Source organism: Bos javanicus, chromosome 8 (genome assembly GCF_032452875.1).
Source record: "Bos javanicus breed banteng chromosome 8, ARS-OSU_banteng_1.0, whole genome shotgun sequence".
NCBI lineage: Eukaryota > Metazoa > Chordata > Mammalia > Artiodactyla > Bovidae > Bos > Bos javanicus.
Genome location: NC_083875.1, coordinates 11,608,327 through 11,631,882, shown reverse-complemented (window position 1 = coordinate 11,631,882; position 23,556 = coordinate 11,608,327). Strand labels below are relative to the sequence as shown.

At 41.6% G+C, this 23,556-nt stretch overlaps 1 protein-coding gene across 3 annotated transcripts in view; it reads right to left on the bottom strand.

Moving 5' to 3' along the window:
* Positions 1-586: 586 nt before the first annotated feature.
* Positions 587-23,556, bottom strand: part of CCDC25 (coiled-coil domain containing 25) — a 33,230-nt gene continuing 10,260 nt past the window's right edge. The window contains exons 4-9 of one of the 3 annotated variants that reach the window (XM_061425069.1): positions 21,750-21,801; positions 15,881-15,956; positions 11,598-11,701; positions 11,204-11,406; positions 7,750-7,795; positions 587-3,803 (exon numbers count right to left, since the gene is read on the bottom strand). In XM_061425069.1, the coding sequence (XP_061281053.1) occupies positions 3,774-3,803; positions 7,750-7,795; positions 11,204-11,406; positions 11,598-11,701; positions 15,881-15,956; positions 21,750-21,801 (511 nt within the window). In that variant the 3' untranslated portion in view covers positions 587-3,773. The remainder of the gene's footprint in view (positions 3,804-7,749; positions 7,796-11,203; positions 11,407-11,597; positions 11,702-15,880; positions 15,957-21,749; positions 21,802-23,556) is intronic. The other 2 variants (XM_061425070.1, XM_061425071.1) reach the window with 2 other exon arrangements.

Below are 23,556 nucleotides of genomic sequence, written 5' to 3'. Positions count from 1 at the left end.
AGTCTGTGCTTGGACTTCCTCAATGGGGGCCCCTGCTCTAATAAACATTTAAGAAGTCAAATATGCTTTTTACAGCTGGGAGAGAAGAAGTCTGTTTCTGTGGTTCCTCCTACCCTGATATCTCCTGCCAACACACTGGGTAACGTGTGTTGTCAGCAGTGACAACACAGGATCTCAGAAGGGCTGGCTCTGTTAACAGAGCACTGGCCCTGAGCTACCACATTCATCAAGGGTACCACTCCAACAAGTCTTCAGTTCACACCTCATCCAGGGGTCCGGGTCTCAGGCAGACCCCTAGGAAATCTAGAGGGGTGGGGAACTGAGTTGTAGACTTCACATTCTGGTGCACGGAGATCACAGCCCCGAGACTACGAGGTCTTCAGTTCTCTTCCTGAAATCCCTGGGCATCTCCCCTTTGCTCTACGTTGTTCTCTTCTTCCTGCTAAAGAGCAAAACTGACTGTTCGAAGGGCATCATCCCATGTAGCCAAGAACCTCCTTCTTCCTACTTGTCTAAAGTACACACAGCCCATCAATGAGACTGCGTCATGGAGGAAAGGAAAGTGAAAGCCCACACGCACACTTGGTTCTTCTCAAACTATAAGCTTTTATTCTATTTTACATGTCATTCATCCAGAACACGACGCGTACATGGGTGGCATCGTTCATACTCAACATGAAATGACATGATGCACACAAGTCACTTGCCCTGTGCTGGGCCCCCGTGCACCAGGCAGGAAAGGGCTCTCATGAAGCCCACCCTGAACGGTGGCCTGCTGGGGCACCGGATGTGCTGTCCTCATTTCCCAGCTCTTACACACTCCCTGGAGTTAGATGGGTCAAGATGGACATTTAGCTTGGAACTGAAGTTTCTAATTTTACAGTGCTGAGTACAGCTGGACTGTTTCCCAGCCTACTTCAGAATCAAGATGCTGCCCACTCACTCTACTGTGATCATTCTGAGTGTGGGATTTATTATTCACAACGCTGTCCTTCAAATCAAACAGAGAAAAACAGGCTTTCAAGACCACAGGTCAGCAAAAATTGGAACGTGTTTTCCATTTCTCCATCCTGCTCAGTTTTTCCCATAACCTGATCCAGCCTGGAAGACGAGAGCTTTCTGTCTCTGATGGATACAAATGTGGGAGGAACAGCTTTGGTCTTAAAAAAGAGGCCAGAACCTACTTCCCTCTCTAATCTTGCTACATGTGTGGCTCACACCTTCCTTCCCAAGTGGAAGGAACAGTTCAAAGGTTCACCAAAATCTGGGCTTTAGACAATGTTCAACACAGCACAGCAACAAAAACAGATACTGAAGGGGATCCACCACAGCTGAGCGCCTACTTTGCAAAGGTCAAAACCTTCCCTATTTTGGTCAACTCCCTAAAGTCTGTTCTATCCCATGCACTGTGACAAACTTTCCTTGCCCAAAAGATTGTGACTCCAGGTCAAAAAAGGTGGATAAGAAATAACTTCTCAAGCTACAGGAATACGACAGTTTGTTAAGTAAATAATCATGTGACCCTCACCTGCACACAGATCGGAGCAGGGAGACTGGAGGCGGAGTGGAAAAGAGAAATGCTCACGGTGTGTGATTTGATCAAGGGCACAGCTTACAGAAATGCCAACAGTCTGGAATTTTCCTATAAAAAGCTGAGGGAACATGCCAATAGCCAGAAATGAGATGACTTCAATGCCAACAGTTTGACCTGTTGGCACTGAGCCAATGTTCTCAGAAGAAAAAGAGGATGCTTCCTCTGGGGCCATGGGAGCTGGTCAAAAACCCTGCCCATCGCACAGAAAGAGGGGGAAGAGGGGCAATCAGCAAAGAGCAGCTAGAAAGGGTCGAGGGCAAGGGATTTGAAACCAGTGTCAGCTAAGAGTTTACCATGTGGACCCCAGGATCTCTCACACTACAGTAAAAATAGATGTATTCTTCCAAAGTTCTTCCTGTATATGCTGTAACATGGGGCAGAGAGATGAGGTTACATAGGCAATGCCAGAGGCAGTCTCCCCACTCTAGACAGCTGCAGCACTTCATTTACAGTCACCAGGTGGGAGGGCTATCTGATTGAAGAAGCACAGTTGCTGATTTACACTGAATCAAGAAGGTGCCTGAGAAAGGTCGTCCACTCTGGCCCCCACGGGCATCTGGGACAGACACATCTGTCAGTGAAGGAGGAAGATCACCCCTGGAGAACCTGTCAGATTAAGCCCCACGTGACAGAGAAGGGTTTCACAGCCTGATTACCCTAAGAACCAGCTTGGGGAGGGAACTAACGAGCAAATTCTAAGAAGTTATAGATTACTGTCCTCCCAAATAAAAATGAGTCTTTATTGTTACATTTCCAACTCACAGAGTTCTGGGCTGTCATGAGACATATATACAGAGATAATCACTAATCTATGCGTTCATCTTCTGCACCCTCTCAGAATTTGGCCCAAGACGTTTTCCAGTTCAACCCCACACACCAACTTGGGATAAACAGAAATAAGTCTTGTTTCTATTCCACTATTACAGGTAGAGGATCTGTTGGAGGAGGCGCTTTTGCTGGGTTGGAACAGAGCTGAAGACTTCTGGGTGGGGTTAAAGTGTGAACCTCTCTGCCTTCTGACCCACAGACTTTGTGTCTTTCCTTTTCATTGTTTTGTCTCTTTCCACAGCGGTTGCTTTACAGGTTGTCACAGAGATCTCTCTTCTATTCAGAGTCACCCTGGAAGACAGGTGGTTCAGATGAGCAGGACTGTTACCTATTAAGTTACTGAGTCTACAACTGAGGAATCTGAGCTCCGGGATTACCACTCAAAATAAATATTATTTCAAAGTAAATAACAAACTACTCGGCTGGCAAGTGACATGCTTTAGTCTTTCTAAACCGTAACTGCCAAGTAGACTTGGGCTTTATGCTACATCCCAAGACAGAAACCAGGTAACCTACATCTTCAAAGGAATTCACAGAGCACTCGTTCCTGTTTCTTCCCTCAATGCTGAGAAATGACTTTGGAGCCGGAAGCTGTAATATACAACTTGGGGCTAAGGTAAAAACTGCCATAAGGCCCAAATCTGATTAACATCGACTATTCTTTTTCTTAAGTCTGATGGTGCCTGGGCGGAGGCTCTCAATGGGAAAAGGAAGGATATAGCAGGTGGAAGTTTGGAGAAGCTGAGAGATGAGGGCAGATCCATTAACAAACTCGGATGGCACAATGGGACATGACCAGGGAAGCCAGTTATCTTCTGAAAATATCACTATCACTTTCAAAACCCATATCTTTTTTTTTTCCTTAACCAGGAAGTCAGGGGTGAGAGGAACATTCACTTATATTGCTCATCAATACGTTCTTCTTAACAGAACTGAGACTATTTTAAGAATATGAGGAGCTTTTCAAGACATCTGTTTTCAGGACAGACCGCAGTAATAGAAATACTTTCCAGAGTTGGTTCGTTCTAGAGTCTATTCCAAGAACAGGGGCGGCCAACTTTCGTGAGGTTCCAAGGCATGTTCTGGCAAAAATATTTTCACTTTCCTAAAGTGATATGCTCTACTGAAGTCCAACTATACTGTATACACATTTATATACACATATACACTCATCTGATCCTTTGCTGACAGCAAAAAAGGGAACACTTTTTTTAAACTCCAAAGTTGGTAATATTTGTAGAATATTATGAAGGCAGAATTTTGGTTGGTTGTTTTTTTATGACTCAGAACATAGATGAAAACTTCTGCACACTGCCCCAAATTCACATCTTTAAAAGGTCCTTTCCTCCATTCACATGAATTCGTCTGAATCATTGCCATCCTGTAAGAGACAAAACAGTGAAACCATAAAAGCCTTCAAAATAAGTAATTCAATTTAAAAACTGTAGAGTATTAAGTAACAAGCTTCCTTATGATGAACTATAGAATTCAATTAAAAAATAATTAAATTCAATCATTTCTTCTCTATCTTAAAATGTTAGTTGTTTAGAACAGCGACAAGAGCAGCTATGTTCTCTAAGGTGTCATCACTACATGGCCTGGATTGCCCGGCAATGAGAGACCAATGAGTTCCAGACTGTGAAGTGAGGCCCAATGACTTACTATAGGGTGCAGAAAACATGACTCCTCCTTCAACAAACAGGCCACAATATGAAACAAAACAAATACTGCCTCGATGTTTTAATGTCAACAAAGCTATAAATATGCAAAAATATGTTTCATCTAAATTCCATTATTTTGGGCCTCAGGGTATCATGTATTTGTTATTTCGCAAGGTGGCATCTCTCTTTTTTTTAAAATGGAAACAGTCATCCAGAAGCTACAGGCTAGTTACCAAGTTAGCTGGCTTGCCAAGTTTTTGTTAAAAAAAAATCCTCACATGGCAGTGGTACCTGTGTAAGGACTGATTTTATTGTGTATAGACAAGCCCTGGAGACCAAGCACAAAAGCGAACCCTGGAGCTCCTTTCTGGGCTTTCCTGGCAGCTCAGACAGGAAAGAATCTGCCTGCAATTAACACAGGAGGCCTGGGTTCGATCCCTGAGTCGGGAAGATACCTTGGAGAATGGAATGGCAACCCACTCCAGTATTCTCGCCTGGGGAATTCCATGGACAGAGGAGCCTGACAGCTCCTTCAAGTCCAGAGCATTGCAAAGAGTTGGACACAGCTGAGCGACTTTCACTGTGAAGTTGCTTTCTGAGCTACTGCATACCCTAAGACAACTGCTCTGGACGCCAACATTCATTAATACTGTGAGTTCTGGTACATTTGCGTGAAAATGTCGTAACCTGAACACAACATTGTTTTGGCTTCTCTCTCTTTCCCATGCTTTATACCTGCCTTGATAGAGAGGGAGAGGACTTAGGCTTACAGGTACGCAACATGCTTTTCTCCTTAATAGCTTGTGTTAAAGATGGGCAGGGAAACAGGGGAAAAGGTAGAAAACAGTGGTTTCTGGGAAGTCTGGCTTGATTTCCATTCAGCAGGCTTCTCTGTGCCCGCTTCAATTAGCACAAGGAATTCAGGCCACAGTGAAAATGCCTTGGATAATTATACAAAATGCAAACTACTGTTTATAGTCTATCCACGCACACGAACTCTGACTGCCCAAGAGTTCTACACTGAAATAATAGTATCAGAGATGTTGAAAGAGTCATCCTATATCTTCGAAGGTCAGCTTGAAATCCAAGGATGATCTGAGGATGTTTGTGTCTCCAAAACTCACTAAGATAATGTGGCTTGGTGCCAATCAAAGTGAATTACTCCCAATAAAACCTATGAGTTAGATCTGTGGAGTTCCCATGTGTCAGGGGATCTGTGTTTTTTGGGGATTACAGTAACTTTTAAATATATAGCTGCAATCCAAGACTTGACTTGGACAATTTCTGTATTTTAGATTCCCTTTAAGAGTCAAAATATTTTGGGGGAAGATTCCCTGGAGAAGGGAATGGCTACCTACTCCAGCATTCTTACCTGGGAAATCCCATAGGCAGAGGAGCCTGGTGGACTACAGTCCATGGGGTCACAAAGGAGTCAGACACAATTTAGTGACTAAACAAGAGTCAACATGCTTTTCAGTGGAGCAAAACAGGTTTCTCGTCATCCACTTAAAAAGTGATAAGCAAATAAAATGTCACAAGAAACGGTCCATGGTTCCTGATATCAAATTTAGAAATTAGAAAGAAATGATAGATGGAAAAAAATTATTCTAAACAGGAGAGCAAAAACTCAAAATTAAAACTAACCTCAGGGTGGAAGACTTAATATTTTTCCTGATGAACTTGTGTAAGCTAAGTTAAAAATTAAGTTGTGTCTTAGGTAAACACCAGTCTTTGGCTGAAAATCAACTGACCAAGCTGTGGATTCAAAAATGTTTGCGTCCCTTTAACAGAAGATGGTTACAAGGAGAATGAAAGTCCATTTTTTTGAAGGAGGAAGAGCTACGTGAGTCCTTGCACTGTGAGAGAACAGAAACACCCAGCACAAAACTTCCTCTGAAATCTGAACCTGGTTCCGGCATGGGAATAGCAGCAGCAGTGACGGAGGGAGAGGAAAGGCAGGAAGATTAGTAATCCTTTGGTCTACAAACCTGACTTTCTAATCCTGGAACTTTTAACATGTCACTCATCGGGTAGTGTCTATACAAAGATGTATATTTGTGTGTGTATATGTGTTTCTTAATTCCAAAACAACATCCAAACTTTGAAAATCCATAATGAAAATGGCTAAGGTCATACACAATATACATGCCAGATTTCTGCTGGGAAGTTGTCTCTAAATAACAGAAAACTTCAATAGCAACAACAACCATAGCAAAGACATCAGACCTGGGTTATGTTAACAACTTCTGCTCAACTGTTAAACTGTTTCTCAGAGTAGTTTCCAGAAGGGATTAAATACACTTCATCTCTTGATACTGATGCTCCGTGGATAAATAACAACCAAGGACTATATGGATAAGAAATAATAATGACTGTTTATATTCATAGAGTTGTCTAAGTCAAGGAGGAACTTTCACACACATGACCTTCTTTAAATTCTACAACAGCCTCATGAGATAATATGTCTCTCTTTACTGCTGATGAATACTCCCTCGGAGAGGTTAAGTAACTTTATTAGTCTTATCCAATTAGTAAATGGCAGTTCAAGCCTCAGAACTTCAACGTCAAGGCTCTATTTAATTACCTAATACTACTCTGGAATTTTTCACGAATAAATTATAAAGGTACATCTCTGACTCATAAAGGAGCACCATAACTTTAGTTCTCCAAAGGGACAGGAATAAGACTACTGTTCTCATCAAGTTTTAGAAGGACATTTACAGACGAACAAGGTGGAAAATCCTACAATTACAATTCACGCACTGAATATGGGGTTTGGTGAGGTGACCTTTAAGGAAACTTAAGTTCTGTTATTTCTAAGCATCTAAAGCAGTGTTGCTTAACAGTATTTTTTTCTGTCATGGAAGTGACCTACTTCTATACCATCCAAGAGCATAGCCATTAGACACACGTGGCTAGTGTGACTGAGACACTGAGTTTTTAAATTAAATCAAATTAAATGTAATTTAAATAGCCACATGCAAAGAGTGCCCAGTGCAAGGGACAACACATCTAAAGCATCATATGCTATACTATAAACACACAACACAGAAGCAAATACACCTGTCTAACTTCATTTTTTTTTGCACAGACTGTTTAATAATGGCCTAACTATGCTATTTCCAGCCACTTCAAAATAAATTTTGGGCAAGACAGCACTTGTGGACAGTAAGTCCCTGCCACAGTTCCAATAAAATAATGATGTGCTTGCTGATGCTAAGAAGACCCCTTCTACACTATAATGTGGATCACCATCTTTCTCTATCTTAGGTCCTGAGGAACATGAAGACAACCAATGTTGGTGCTTAGACTACAGTTAAGATCTTTCATTTACTTTAACTGAAGATGATAATTTTGTCCTCACTCAATTAAAACATAGAATCTGCAGTCACATTACTATAGAACATTAATAAATAAAGGCATTTTTGGCATGCCTGCCGGAAAAGAGGGAAACAGGGAATGAAAAAGTTCTTGAAAACAAACACGTGATGAAGTCCACAGGGAAGGTGGGCAGTGTCTAATAGAATCCACCTGAGTGTTCAATCATTGCCAAACCATTGTCAAGCCAGCCACAACATGTCAACCAACACTGGCCAGAAACTCAATCATTACAAACTCAGTGAGTTATTTCAAGGCACAAAATTAGAGTGAATAACTTGAATGTACCTGATTTGAAGACATATTCTCAACTTTCATTAGTGATGAATAGCTCCTAGAAGAAAAAAAAAAAAACACATTTTAAGTAAGATTTTCTGGCTGGCAAGTATTTCATGAACATTTACCAAGTATCTAGCAATGCTGAGGGCCTTCTGAAGAAAAGAGCATCTCTGCTGTGACTTGCAGAGAAGGCAATGGCACCCCACTCCAGTACTCTTGCCTGGAAAATCCCATGGACAGAGGAGCCTGGTAGGCTGCAGTTCATGGGGTCACTAAGAGTCGGACACGACTGAGCGACTTCACTTTCACTTTTCACTTTCATGCATCAGAGAAGGAAATGGCAACCCACTCCAGTGTTCTCACCTGGAGATCCCAGGGATGGGGGAGCCTGGTGGGCTGCCGTCTATGGGGTCACACAGAGTCGGACATGACTGAAGTGACTTAGCAGCAGCAGCAGCTGTGACTTGTCATCTCACCGGGGTTTGTTCTTTTCTAACTTCAATCACTTGAACCTTGGGCTTCAACTCTGATCTCTGAAGCTGCCAACTCTGAAACATCCCCACCTTAGATAGACTGAGGTCCTACCCTTGGTCTTTTCTGATCTGTCACACACTTCTCTATTGACTCCTTTTCTGATTGCTGCTTATTCCTTCCAGTTTCAATGTTTACATGGTGAGCTAGACTTCAATGTTAATAAAAGTTTGTTACAGTATGACAAAAGCCAAGTTAAGTTATGCAAGGTTCTAACAGAGCAGGTGAGCAGGCTATGACCAGGAATCCAACTACGGAGATGAAACTGACTTGGACACACTGCGGGGGAACTACAGACACTCCTCTCCAGTGTGTGTCAATAAACGACGGTGTCCCCTGGGAGACTCACAGGTACCTGTTTAAGGGCGCTCCAAAATCCACATGAAATTGAGTAGGAGCTGTTTTGCTTCTCTCACTTTCCAAGCAAGGTCACTTCTAAGACTCCGACTACTTTCAGAACCTAGGCTACGTTTCTTCTGCTACATCCTTACTCTAAGTGTGGCTTACAGCACAGCAGGTAAGGAAGGAACATGTCACTCAAGGCTTCCTCTCTACAGGTAACCCTACACAAAGATTCTCTACACAAAAATCCCATTAGATGTTAACCTATAGGGCAAGTGTGAGCCAAAAAGCTCACACTTATTCTAAAGAGCTAATGAACAAGATGGTAAGTGAGAATTAGTATGTGGAGTCTAAATAAGAGGAATTTTTCATTATTGTGTAAATGAATAAAATGGTTAATAGAAGGACTGATGCTAAAGCTCTGATACTTTGGCCACCTGATGCAAAGAACCAACTCACTGGAAAAGACCCGGATGCTGGGAAAAACTGAAGGCAGGAGGAGAAGGTGACAACAGAGGATGAGACGGTTGGATGGCATCACCGACTCAATGGACACTCGTTTGAGTAAACTCCAGGAGTTGGTGATGGACAGAGAGGCCTGGTGTGCTGGTCACAGAGAGATGACTTACCGACTGATCAACAACAAAATATACTGGTATAACCTTCACTGTTCGGCGTTCTCCCAACAATCTAAACATTTCTTTAAGAAAACTACCTCAAAGAATGATCTTTACATAGACCTACTCAGAGTATCAGATTACTGGAATTTCTGCACACTGAGGACAGGGTAGGTAAAGCACGTATTTGTAAGAACAAGATGGAGTTCTGTCTTTAGGGACTGCTGCTCTTCTCATCTGAGAAGGAAGCTGGTGCCTTCTGTGTCGTGGGTTTTGCTCTGTTCTGAGCTAAAGGCTGATGGATAGACTCCTGACTAGAGCTTAAAGAACCTAGACTTTACAATGGCAATTCCATCCTTTTTTATTCTCCTGATAGAAATTAGAAATGAAAATCTGATTGCCATTCTCATTCAGAAAGTTGAAAAAGGGAGTTTAGAGTCTAAACAATGGCATTAGAATTGGGAAGAAGTTGGGCATCACCAAGATATGAGGCTATGAAGGACTTCCTCCCTGAAACCATTTGGAAGCACTGTAGATACCGTCCAGGGTGAGAATGTCTTCTCACTTTATCTGCAGAATTCCCCAAAGATTCAAACATCAATTTCTTCAGCTATCACAGCAGACGTTTCTTAGCAGATGGTCCAAATAAATGAATCCACTGTTGGTGAAATTTAATGGTATTTGCCATGTCAGAAAGGCAAGTGAAGGGCTTTAGAATGAAAAGATTTTGTAGGCATAGCATTGGATCTCTTGGGTCAAAGAGTCAAAGACAGAAATTAAAGTGATTCTAGCACTGACAGGTTATAAAACAAACCTGAGCTTAGAGCTTGTTGTTGGAGTTTCACTAAAACTCTGAAACAGACTGAAGAGAGGGCAGAAGAGAGTGGAAACAGTGTGTATGAGACTGAGAAGCAGACTGAGATGAGCTGCATGTCTCTGGGTGAGTTACTCAGTCTCTCATTTTCCTCTTCTACAAAATGCAGATGATAAAAAATATCTGCCTCACATGACTATTGTTAGGATTAAATGAGATAATGCAGTAAAGCACAACATAGTATTGGGAAGATGACAAGTATCCAAACATGTTAGCTAACCTTTCTTATTAAATATTCTAAGTAAATTAAGTGACATTATCAAGGGAGCTTCCCTGGTCATTCAGATGGTAAAGAATCCGCCTGCAATGCAGGAGACTCAGGTTTGATCCCTGGGTTGGGAAGATCCCCTGGAGAAAGGAATGGCAACCCACTCCAGCATTTTTGCTTGGATTCTCCATGGGGTCCCTGCAGTCCATGGGGTGGCAAAGAGTCGGAAACAACTGAGCTACTAACACTTTCACTTTTTTTCATATTTCTAACATACAGTATTATGTTTCTAAACAAAATTATGGTAGATTTGTAAAATGCACAAAAAGGTATGTTTTCAATTTTCCACCACACATTGAAAACAAAAAGAATAGTCTAAATCATGCATCACTCAAAATTCCACACATTTTTTAAACCGATGGTGTTGCTAATTGTTCTTTCGTTCACAACACAAGAGAGACTCACAATTCTACATCAAACTGAATGTTTAAGTCTCTGCAATAGTCTGTCTCATGCTGGCAGGCTATAACTTGGGGTAACACTTCCAGATTTCTCCACTTGAATACGGTATTATAAATAAGACCATGCAACCTATTTTTAGCAGAACTCCCAACAGGGACATGTGCATGTCGATAATACCAGTGCTTGATCATAATACCTCCATTCTGGCTGAACAATCTTGCTAATAATCCAGAGTATTCCAAGGAAACTGGGTCAGGACAGGGCAAGACAGCTCATGTTGATCCTATACCCTTCCCAAAGGAATCAGTAACTTTTTTGGTACATGTATCACAAATTAAATCTACCATTCATTCCTAAGGGTTAATTCCCAATTAAGTCAGCAGTGAGAACTTGTCCAAGGTCAATGTGAGTGTCTTAGCTCCAGCATACCTAAGTTCGTCCATCTCCCTCTTCTTTTTCATCTCTTCCTTTTCTCTCCTTTTCATTTCCTGAATCTGGGCTTTCTTCTCATTTCTCTCCTCATGGTCTCTGCATTCCTTCTCTGCCTCTAGGTCTGGGAACCGCTCCATTTTGGTCTTTTCTAATCGGTTCAGGATCTCATTCACTTTCTTCTCTACTGTCACAATTTTCACCTTTGAGGGAGATGTAGGAAAAAAGATACTTAATCTTTATGGCTCTCTCCTCCCCCTCAGAATAGGGCAGAAGCTTTCCTCTGCCACCCAAGTGGACTCCCTTTAGGAAACAGACATGCAGAGCCCTGGACAGCAGAGACAGACGCCCCTCAGCACGAGGGCGCCACCGCTTCCGGTGTCGGCACACTCACATCCTTCTGCCTGTGAAAGCCAATCTGGCCCACGTCCATGTCGGCCGTCTTCTTCAGGTTTGACCACGGGGTGTACACCACGTTCACATTGTTCATCTTGCAGCCTGCCGAAAGAGACTGTCCTCAGCATGCGGGCAGGGGGACGCTGAGCAACGCGTGCCCACACCCATGATTAAGTCACCATAATCCGACAGGGGAAAAGGCTGAGAATAAACAGGCCACAGAGTGTTTCAAACCACAAAATATTTTGTCTTTTTAAAAAAGAAGCCCCCTACAAAGACAAATGGTCAAGGCCACAAATAATTCAAGCTAAAGTATTCCAATGGAAAGCAGGGGTCTAGAGATCAGCTTCAGGGACTCTGAGGCTTTCTAAAGTTGAACAACATTTACTGTATGTGTTTTTAAAGAGAAAAGGACCAAACAGGTTTTCTCAGATTCTCAAAGGAGCCCTTGACCTAATGAAGATTAAGCAGCAAGATAAAGGAACTCAGGAGACAGAATCCTACCCGGCATACCACAAACCAGCTGGTTCACTTTGGGCAAGTCCCCATGGCTCCTGGAATCTTGTCTGAAATATGAGGAGGCTGGACTCGTTTAGTAGCGTTCCTGTTGTTTGTTTCTTTTAGCAGTGGAACGTCTTTCACCAAAGAAAACATGTCAAAGTAGTCAAAGCAAAGATGCTCTGGATAAAAGGGGTGGCAGGAGCCCTGTTCACGCCTCCTGTGCCCTCACCACCCCCACTTCATGCGCCCCTCCACGCCAACCGCCTCCCAGGCAGCTCCAAGAATCCCAGTTTAATCACTGGTCCAGTGCTCCCGGAGGTCCTTCTGAATCTGATGGTGATACATGTCAGTGTTTATATTCAATGACCACATACACTGGGCAAATCTGGGGAACACAGCCCTATTTAAACGATCAATGTTAACATCACCAAAAACAAGGCAAACTGGCAGCAGGTGCCTCCTGACTGTAATGCAGGAGGCTTCACTTGCATAGTATTCCTGCCAGAAAATTTGAACCTACTGAACAGGAAGCATCAGGAGGCCAAAGTGGCCTCCACTCTAAAAGTGTCAAAGTCCTGAAAACAAAGAAGTGTCCAGATTAAAGGCGACCAGAGAGACATGCCAAGTGAATAGAATACAGGATCCTGGGTGAGGAAAAAGAGATGCTATAAAGTGACAGAAGTGGGTAATGGTATTCTCCCCACGTTACATTTCCTGACTTTAACACTGTAACACAGTTACTTTAGGCAGTGTCCTTAGGACACACTGAATGGTTGTGATGGCTGTGATTTTCTTTCAAATGGTTCAGCTAAAAAAAAAGAACAAAAAACCATTGAGTATATCATAGGGAAAGAGCAAACAAATATGGAAAAATTCTTGACTCTAAATGAAAGGCAGATGAGAGCTGTATTTTTCTTACAACTTTTCTGCAGGTTTGAAATTTTCTTCAAAATTAAGTCTAAAAAAATCTCCACATGCAAGGCACTGTGGGAGACAGAAACATGGCTCAGACAATGGATGCTGTCCTCTAAGATTAAAAGAGGACAGATAAATACATTTTTTTTTTTTGTTAAGTCACTAAGTTGCGTCCGACTCTTTGCAACTCCATGAAGGGTAGCACTCCAGGTTTCCCTGTCCTTCACTATCTCCTGGAGTTTGCTTGAACTCATTTCTGTTGAGTCAGATAAATAAGTTCAAGTAAAATGAGACGTCAAGTGATATGGAAAGATACAGGTAAAGCGCTAAGGCAGTTCAGGGAGGGCAGAGGTCACTCAAAGATGGAAAAAGGGAAAGATTCCACAGGAGAGGTGAAGTTCCTTATTTCTTAATTGGTTTAATCTTGGCTTCCTCATCTATAAAATGAAAATAACGTTCTTAATTCAGTAGAGTTGACAAATGAATAATGTGTGATGTTTCTGGCACAGTGCCAGGCATGTAATTAACAGTCAATGTTAGCAGCTCTTACTGGAGAAGGCAATGGTACCCCACTCCAGTACTCTTGCCTGGAAAATCCTACAGATGGAGAAGCCTGGTAGGCTGCAATCCATGGGGTCACTAAGAGTCGGACACAACTGAGCGACTTCACTTTCACTTTCACTTTTCACTTTCATGTATTGGAGAAGGAAATGGCAACCCACTCCAGTGTTCTTGCCTGGAGAATCCCAGGGACGGGGGAGCCCAGTGGGCTGCTGTCTATGGGGTCACACAGAGTCAGACACGACTGAAGAGACTTAAGCAGCAGCAGTAGTAGCAGATCTTACTATTATAACTACTGTGTCAACCCTCAGCCTTAGCTTGGATCCAGACATGTGATGACTGAGCAGGAGTATAACATTGAGGGCAGAGGGAACAATAGAAGCAAAGGCACAAGGTAGGAAAACAGCAGATATTTGCTTTGGCTGGAGTGTGAAATATACGAAGGGAAACAGAGTCTGTGGTAAGATCTGAGATGCTTAAATGCCAGCGTAGGAAGTCTGGATTTAACTGTATGGACAAGGTGTAGGGTGTCATGGAAAGTGTCCAGGCTTTCAGACAGTATAATCTGGCAAGAGATTATAAAGTGAATAAAGAAGAGGCTGACCAGATTCCATGAGGACAAAGAGCATGGGAGGTGGTCAGCCAGGGAGGAAAATATTTTTAGGACAAAGTGACACAGATGGAGTGCACTCAGCAAATCCCACAGCAAAGACAATCTTCTTCACTCCTCAGCATCCTCTGCTATTAACTCCTGATAGTGAGATGCCTGGGCTCAGCTCCTTCCTCTGCTAAGTGAGCCATCCCTGTGGAAGGCTGAAGAGGAGAGGCTAACGATTCAGTGATTCAATGACTTCTCTTTTCTGTTTTCTCTAGAACTAGTAAACTACAAAGGGATTAAGGAGAAAGAGGCTGGGCCAAGAATAACAAGGCCAAGGCTCCTTTAACAAAGTTGCCTCTGCCAGCCAGAGGCGTGGGAAGGGGACAAGAATACGTGAAAGAGGTTGGAACACACAAGGCAAGAGGATGATGACAGTCTCAATTTTTATTATTTTTATTTCAGTAACCAGAGATCTTACCTGGAAATCTTAGCAACTTGATTCTACTCATAAAAATGGAATGTCCTAAAATGAATTACAATTTAATGATTTATGGAGCTGAAAATGAGTGGGACAAGATTTCCGGTTTCTTTGGCTAGGCCCCTGACCCAGGAAAGCTGCCTGCGTGAGATCCGCAAGCTAAAAGGTACGGGAGGGGCTCATTTCCAGCTCTTTTCCAGTAATCACTGACCTCTGCAACCTGCTGTCAGCTCTGTGTCTGCCCCATGCTTATCTTCTATGTAAACCATATTTTTTCTCCTCCCTCTGGATCGGCCCTCAACTTCAAAGGAACCCAAACTTACCTCAACCGTATCTAGGTCCATGTCCTACAACTAAAATCTAGTCCATCAGCTCAATCATTCTCAGGAGAACACCATCTCCCTACACTCCTTTATAACTGCCACCTCCACTCCATTAATTGCCCTTCTTGACCTACAGTGACCATTGAAAAATTAAATCCTGTACTGTAGAACCCAACAGGCACCAAGCCCAGTATTACAGGTCCTACTTAAAACACAGATGCGGATTGTCCCAACACTCTTTGCACATTGGAAACATCTGGAGAGCACTATAAAAATACTGATTCTATCACCCCAAACCAGTTATTTAAAATTCTCTGGGAGACGACAAGATCAGTGTATTTGATATCTGTAAAATTCATAGGGAGAAAAAAGTCTGTAAGGGGAGAAGAAAGAAAAAGTAGGAAAGAGCAAATGGGAGACTTGAATTCTAGAATGTATTGGGTTGGTCAAAAGTTCGTTTGGATTTTTCTATAACACCTTATGGAAAACCTCCAAAGAACTTTTTGGCCAAGAAAACAGTAACAAATAATGAAAATAAAGATATCCAACAACATTACAAATAAAGACCTGAGACACATCTGTCGCCTGGCTTTTAATATAACCTAATTTCCAAAAGTCTTTTCACAAATAATCTTAAGGGTAGGCAAGTCTAGACAAGTTTCTATTCAAGGGAAAGAAAACAGGGTAAAAAAAAAAAAAAAGACTTGAAACGGGCCATGAGATTAGTCTTCAGTTTTCTGACAGGTAGCGAGATTGCCATCTTAAACAACAAAACAGGGGAAAGGCATATTATATACATGTTATTCTCCAGACTCAAGCCAAAGTCAGTAACATGTTCTCTATGATGTAATCCATTTCAGACACAAAGTGGTGTGAGTTCTGAAAACACCTCTAGGAAAACTGACCTTGAATGCTATTGGCCTTCACAAGATGGGCACAGTCCATCAGCACCTCCTTTGGAATATCTTCTATTTTCTCTCCCTGAAACACAAAAATAAACCAAATGGCCCACCACCTTGTTTCTGAGCAATAATGGAACACTTTTATAGGGCTTTGCTACCTTACTAGGCACAATTTTACTAAAAGCAAGGGGATCTTCAACTGTATTTCAAGACACTGAAAAATAAAGTCAATTATGGAAATGTTTAAGAAAAGGCAGTAATATGGAAAATACTAATACTTAATAGGTAAATAAAAAACAGGGTATGAAAATAAAACCACCAAAATATTAAGCGTTTTTATGTCTGAGTAATTTTTTCCTTCTTTCTTCTCATTCATAATTTTAGAAACCTTGTGGAAAAGTGGTGTCTGTTTTTGGAATGGGAAGATTTCTTAGCTGAGGTCCCTATAACCTCCCTTTCAAGAGACATCCCTCTCAAGGGCTTCCCCAATGGCTCAGACAGTAAAGAACCTGCCTGCAATCCAGAAGACCTGGGTTCAATCCCTGGGTTGGGAAGATCCCTGGAGAAGAGAATAGCAACCCACTCCAGTATTCTTGCCTGAAGAATCCCATGGGCAGAGGAGCCTGGCGCACTACAGAGGAGCCTGGCGCACTACAGTCCATGGAGTCACAAAGAGTCAGACACGACTGAGAGACTAAAACACACACACACACATGAGGCATCTTACAGTTTTGGGTCTCAAATCATCTGGTAGGTCATCTACCCTCAGCTTTAGTCAGGAACCAAGCTCCTGGTGTGTTACATATAACCTTCCACCGTAAGGGAGAAAAAAATATCGATTCATTCACTTTACAGATACAGTATCAAAGTCAAAGCTGAATAGCAAAACCATTCCAAAAGAACAAAAATATGTCAGAGGCAAGAGCTAGTGGAAATCAGCTCAGCACTGGCTGTTAGGCATGGGATTACAGAAGCACTTCTGTCCAGGTGTGAAATGTTTTATCTACCTAACTATTTGAAAAATTAAGTTTGTTCTATTTTTTTTTCCCCTTAATGTTTCAAAATGGGAATCTCTCAAATACCTAAATTTTGACTAAAAAATAAGTGATTTAAGTGTAACTACTTAAACCCTATCTCATCCTGTGAATAGACTTATTCACTTAAATACAAGATTCTGAATTTACCAACCTGATTAACACAATGTCATCATCATGAATATCAACCACTACACTAGGCTACAATATAGTGATGGTGATGCCGTCAGGGGCTTCTAACATTCATAGACGCTGACTGACCCTATACTAAACACATCAAATGAATAATAAAGAACAAATTAGGAACCGCTTTAGGAATATTCACTTTTTGAATGGTAGGAGCACTAAGTAAACAGACATATGAAATGGATAGTATTATTATGCTCACCTTACCAATGAAAAAATGAAGCTTAGTGAGGTTCAGTAACTGGGCCAAGATCCTCCATGTCTTGTGAATGTCAGAGCTGAGGGATGAACCCAGGATTAAAGTCATGCTCTAACAACTGGCCCCAGAGTACGGTGCTTATGGAGTTTTTGTGGAAATGTTATCTTGGCCCTTAATATCAGGTTATGTACCAATGGTCCTTCTTACTACCTAAAGCTATTGCTATTCCTGAAGCAATCCCCTCTTCTTGTTTTGCTATTTCTAATAATATGAGCAGACCAAATAAAATAAAATCATTTGGCTTAGTATTATGCATTAAGTCAGAGTAAACAAAACACATGGGGAGTCTAAGGTAAAGGCCAGAATTTTGACTGTAGGCTTTGTGCCATCTGTGTTAATGAGATAAGAAACCTCTTGATAAGTGAGACTTTTCTATAGGTTTTCAAAAAATCAAAGAAGTGTAGAAAAAAAGCCAAACACTTGATGAATATCCATAAGCTTTAAAGCCTGGGTTGAATTCACCTGAAATTGACAAAAAAAAAAGAAGAAGAAACACACATAGCACTAAGCAAGTGCCAGGCACTATTAGAAATGTTTTAGTTGGGACCTCCCTGGTGGTCCAGTGGTTAAGACTCTGAGCTCTGAATGCAGGGAGCAAGGGGTCGATCCCTGATCAGGGAACTAAGATCTTGCATGGTGCAGCAAAAAAAAAAAAAAAAAACCACAAAACTTCAGTCATGCTAGCTCATTTAACCCTTACAATGACCCAGTGAGTCAGGGGCTGTGAGCTCCCTTTTACAGAGGAAACTGGCACAGCTGAATAACTTGCTCAGAGGTGCACAGCTGGTATGAGCACAGCCAGGATTTGAAGCCAGCAGTCCAGCTCCAGAGTCTAGGTTCTGAATTATTTAGTCTCACTGCATCTCCAACGCTTACTTGGTACCTACTAATTAATACAAAGGGCTACAACCTTTACTTTTTCCAGTAGTCATGTATGGATGTGAGAGCTGGACTATAAAGAAAGCTGAGCACTGAAGAATTGATGCTTTTGAACTGTGGTGTTGGAGAAAACTCTTGAGAGTCCCTTGGACTGCAAGGAGATCCAACCAGCCCATCCTGAAAGAAATCAGTTCTGAATGTTCATTGGAAGGACTGATGCTGAAGCAGAAACTCAGACCCTGATGCTGGGAAAGACTGAAGGCAGAAGGAGAAGGGGATGACAGAGGATGAGATGGTTGGATGGCATCACCAACTCAATGGACATGAGTTTGAGTACACTCCGGGAGTTGGTGATGGACAGGGAGGCCTGGCATGCTGCAGTCCATGGGGTCGCAAAGAGTCGGACATGACTGAGCAACTGAACTGAACTGATGGCCTTTACTGCAGGACATCAACCAGGCAGAAGTTCCTTTAGGAGCACAGATTTTTATTGAGCACAATTAAGGGATTCCAAAAGAAAATGAAATGGAACTCCTGTTCAGACAAGTACTAACTGGTGGTAAGGTGAACTTGGGACGATCACCATTATTTCCATTTTCTGACACAGCAGAATCCAAAGGAAAAAACTTAATCTGAACCAAAAGGAAAGCTGGGAACACCATTCTTTATTTTCTCTAAACTTAAAATAGTTTCAGAATGGCAAGAAGTTGCCTAGGAAAATTCAGAATTTTGTTCCAGCACAGAGTTCACAAACTTTTTTTTTTCTTTTTTACAATACAGTTCTCAAAAACACAAGCAGAATAAGTAAAGGTGGGGTAGCATGTTTTATCGTGTTAGTACACTGAGAAGTAAATATTATCAGCATAATGAAATTATTTTTTTTTTAATTAAAATAGTCAAAAGGTTGCTCTTAAGTTATAAAACCCCAAAACGTTTTTGGAAAACCTATACATATCAGGTAGCATTTTAAATAAGCACAATATTTTCAAAGGGAAATCTGGCATAAAAGGAGTTACTAAAATGTTTATATCTTTTGACCCAATAATACGCTTAAAAAAAATCAAAAGAAGAAAAGGAAATAGTTCATAAAAAACATTTCTTGTTGGGGTTTCATAATACTGAATGCTGTAAACAACTTATATTCTGACAGGGAGCTTTCAAATTAACTGTGGCATACTGTCAACTCGAAGCAGCCAGTCAAAACAATAAATATAAAAATAACATGGTCACGTAATACAATCAACGAGGGGATGCCAAGGAGGAATGCAGACTGAGACGAGAGAATCTAAGTGCACAACAAATGTCACTGCAAGGCATCGCAGAGAAAGCAGCTTACAAGTAACTTTGAAAAACAGCATTTTGAATGGAAACCGTAAGGCAGAACCAAAAATAATTGCACATAAACACTGTACTCTAGTTGCCAAAGTTGTTTCTTATGGGTATACAGGTCACCAAATCTGAAACCACTTCCACATAGACTGGATTCAAATAAGCAAATGATGGTGGGAGCCAGGTCTCCTTTCCCATTGTCTAAGAATGAAGTAATAACAGATGAGCAAGGAAGGAAGGTGAGAAAGGCCCCCACAGTAATGGATTCACCAGAGACATCAGTAGGAGCTCATGTTTCGCTTACTGTAGGTACAGAAACAATTATTTACACAAATTACTAACATGGGTTAATATATATGCTGCTGCTAAGTCGCTTCAGTCATGTCCGACTCTGTGCAACCCCATAGACGGCAACCTACCAGGCTCCCCCGTCCCTGGGATTCTCCAGGCAAGAACACTGGAGTGGGTTGCCATTAATATATATATATACACATATTTCCTAGCTCTGTCACATGAGAGGGCCTAGAAGCAATGACACTCCAGTAGCAATGAGCACTCCCAGAGTCCAGGTCTTGGTTTCTAAATACCATTTCTCAATAAAAGGAACCAAGGTTCTTTGGAGAAATGGCTGATTCTAGGGCTGGAGCAGGGAAAATACATGAGCCTGGAGCATCTAGGAAAGTCAGAAAGTAAGGAAGGACTCTAAAACCAAAACGACAGGAGCATGTCAGAGGAACACAGGAGCTGAGGTGGAAGAGTCAAAAAGCAGGGACGATTTTAGCCATAAAATGCCACAGTCCATACTGATATAAGTAAATGAATACATTAAATACATGGGGGAGAAGAGACGAATCTTTACAGAAGAATTCCAAACAATACATGCAAATACTCCCTACTCTAGGACGTGGGACTTAGTTCTATTCTCTCCCTGCTTGAGTACAGGATGGACTTATGGCTTGCTTCCAAATAATGAAGTATGAAAATGGGGAGAAATACAACTCTCTGGTGGAAAAACCCGGCAACCATTACCCTGGCTAGAAGACCAAGGTTAACAACATTAGTGCTAAGTCCTGTGAATAGACATACCCCTGACATGATGGGATAAGAGCACTCCACCTCTGTGCTACTTTTTCCCTAAACCCGTAACTCCAGTCTAGTCATGAGAAAAACCCATACTGAGTGCCATTCCATAAACTACCTGAGCGGTATTTCTCAAACTGTCAAGGTCATGACAAAAAGAGAAAGAGTAAGAAGCTGTCACAGACCAGAGACTAGGCAGATGCGACAACTAAAATGTAGTGTGGGATCCTGGGCCAGATACTGGAACAGAAAAAGCACGTTAATGGAAAAACTGTAGAAATCGAAGCAGAGCCCAGAGGTTAGTGACCAGTGCTGCACCCGTGGCTCCGTAGTTCTGACAAACCTACCATGGTAATGTAAGATGTTAGCAGTGGGGAAAACTGGGCATGGCGTGTACAGGAACTCGTACTACCTCTGCGACTTTTCTATAAATCTAAAATCATCCCAAAATAAATATCAGTTCAGTTTAGTTCAGTCACTCAGTCGTGTCCGACTCTTTGTGACCCCATGAATCACAGCATGCCAGGCCTCCCTGTCCATCACCAACTCCACATAACAATTATCTATACCCTATGATTCAACTATACAAAATACATGGATATAAAGACAGATTAGAAAAACAGTTTTATGTGACTAGGGAACATGGAATCTTTTCCCTTTACTATGATAATGCTGTTTTAAACCTCCTGAAGAAGCCCCGGGTAACAGGTACATGTGCCCTTGGTGAGACAGGAGAATCACCAGTCTAAGAAAGAGGAACCACAATGTGATCTCCCCAGAAGAAGACAGGAAGTCCGGGAGTGTCAACTGAAATGACAGGGAGAGAGCAGAGGTGACACACAGCACACCTCAGCTGGCGGGACAAGACAGTGCTTCTAGCTGGAAAACGTGTGCTGTGCTCCCCTTCCAAACCTCAAGTTACCAGATTTGCCCTTAGTGATTTCCTAGGTGAGGGGAAGACATCTCTTCATCAGCTAATTTGTAGACTTTTGTACATATTTATTATTCTAAGCAATTTATTTTCAAAAAAAAAAAGGACAGAGGACAAGACAGGATGCTCATCACTAAAGAAAAAAATTTTGAATCCATGTTTAAATCCAGTTACCTTATGCAATCGAAGGTACACATGAGCCGAAGAGAGTTTGTCCACATGAAACCTACAAAGAATGAAAACCACTTTTAGCAAGAGGTACAAGAATATCCATCTCCTCATGCCACCTGCGTTGAAAGCACTTCAGGCCAAAAATGTGAATTCAGTTGCCTACTGCATGCTGAGCACCATGGTGAGCAGAAAACACAGCCAACCACCTCCAAAGGGCTCACTTTCAACTGGGAGAGGTGAGAAAAACATGGAGAGTTCTGCAGCTGTGCAAGACTAAGTGCCAAAATGAGTACAGGAGGTGATGAACATTAAATGCCCAGGAAGTGTGATTTTTCAGGTGAGAAGGAGCTATCAGTGACCAAGTGAGAAAGAGCTATCAGTGACCCAAGGATTCACTGGTGAACTGAGATTTGGAGGGTCCCAGGCTGAAGCATGGGATGTATACAAACATGGGAAAGGAATTTTAGGAGGGAAGAGAAGGGAATGAAAGAAGTCATCAAGACTCCAGGGCTGCAAGCCTGGGAAAGCTGTAGGACCACTGACAGACACATCTTACAGCTGCAGAGGGAGCCGGCTGGGAAAGATGACAGGTCTGGTTTGGGATATCCTGAGTTTCAAGCAATGGCAAAACAATCCAAAGAGGATGTCAATCAGAGACAGAAGAGTCAAGTAAGGACTGAAGCAGTAAGTGGACCCTTTAGGGGTCAGACTAGCAATTCATCCAGCAACTATACTCCAGTAAAAATTAATTTTAAAAGAAAAAACAAAACTAAAAAAACTCCAAAACCCAATTCATTTAGCCTTACATCTAACAATGACACTAATACTCAATTCCTGGGAAAGCATGGTGATTGCCCTTTATGATGTTGTCCTAAAAGTATTAGAAAGCCCTCTTACTCCCAAAGTCCTGCATTTACCTTTCATTAAGGTTCTATCTTTCATTAATTTAATTAAATCTTTTTAAAATGTCCTTTTTTCACATAACCCAACATTTGGGGATTTTAAGTTATTCACCTTTAGAAATCACCAAATGAGGTGGATCTCTCTTCCCAACACCCAAAGATGACTTCAGAATGCTAGCAAACAATGGTAACACACAGCTGTCACTCCTGATTCTGTTAACTTCAGTCTTCTCTTCCTTAGTCCTTTCAAGACTGAAGAATGTTCAATAAAATTTTAAGGGAACAACATCACAGCCCATTATATATTTCTCTAGATAATTTATTAGCATTAAAGAATTTTTTAGAACTGAAAATGGTTACACATTTATACCCACTCCAAGATGTAGACAGTGTGATTCTATTTAAAGGTCAAGATTATGCTGTTTGTAATGCCCTCTTCAAAAAGGTGAAGCATCTTGCTAGTGACTTTGAATACAAAACAGTTTTACACATTTTTTGGCAGTCTATGATGACTCTAGCTTTTACTCCTCACAAATACTGACAGCCAGAAATGAACATAACATCTTGGTTTATTTTCCTTCTTCAGGTTCATTTATTCATTTGCATTCTCATGTAAGAGATTCCTACTGATTTTCTTCTGCTCGGCACTGTCCAGCCAGAAAATAAGCTTCTTGAAAATCTAGAAATTATATCTTACTACCCTGTTTTAGGATGTTAGAAAAATACCCCATTCATAAGCAAGCTCAATTGAGAAAACTTCTCCCATTCCAATTTAAAGTTCTCTATTTACAACAACTCTTTTCTACATACCCATAGTAGCTTGACTGTATTCTCACTTCCCTTACAGGTCCCTGATGTGGAATTTTGTCAGTAGAAATACACATATAGTTCAACATATATATATACTG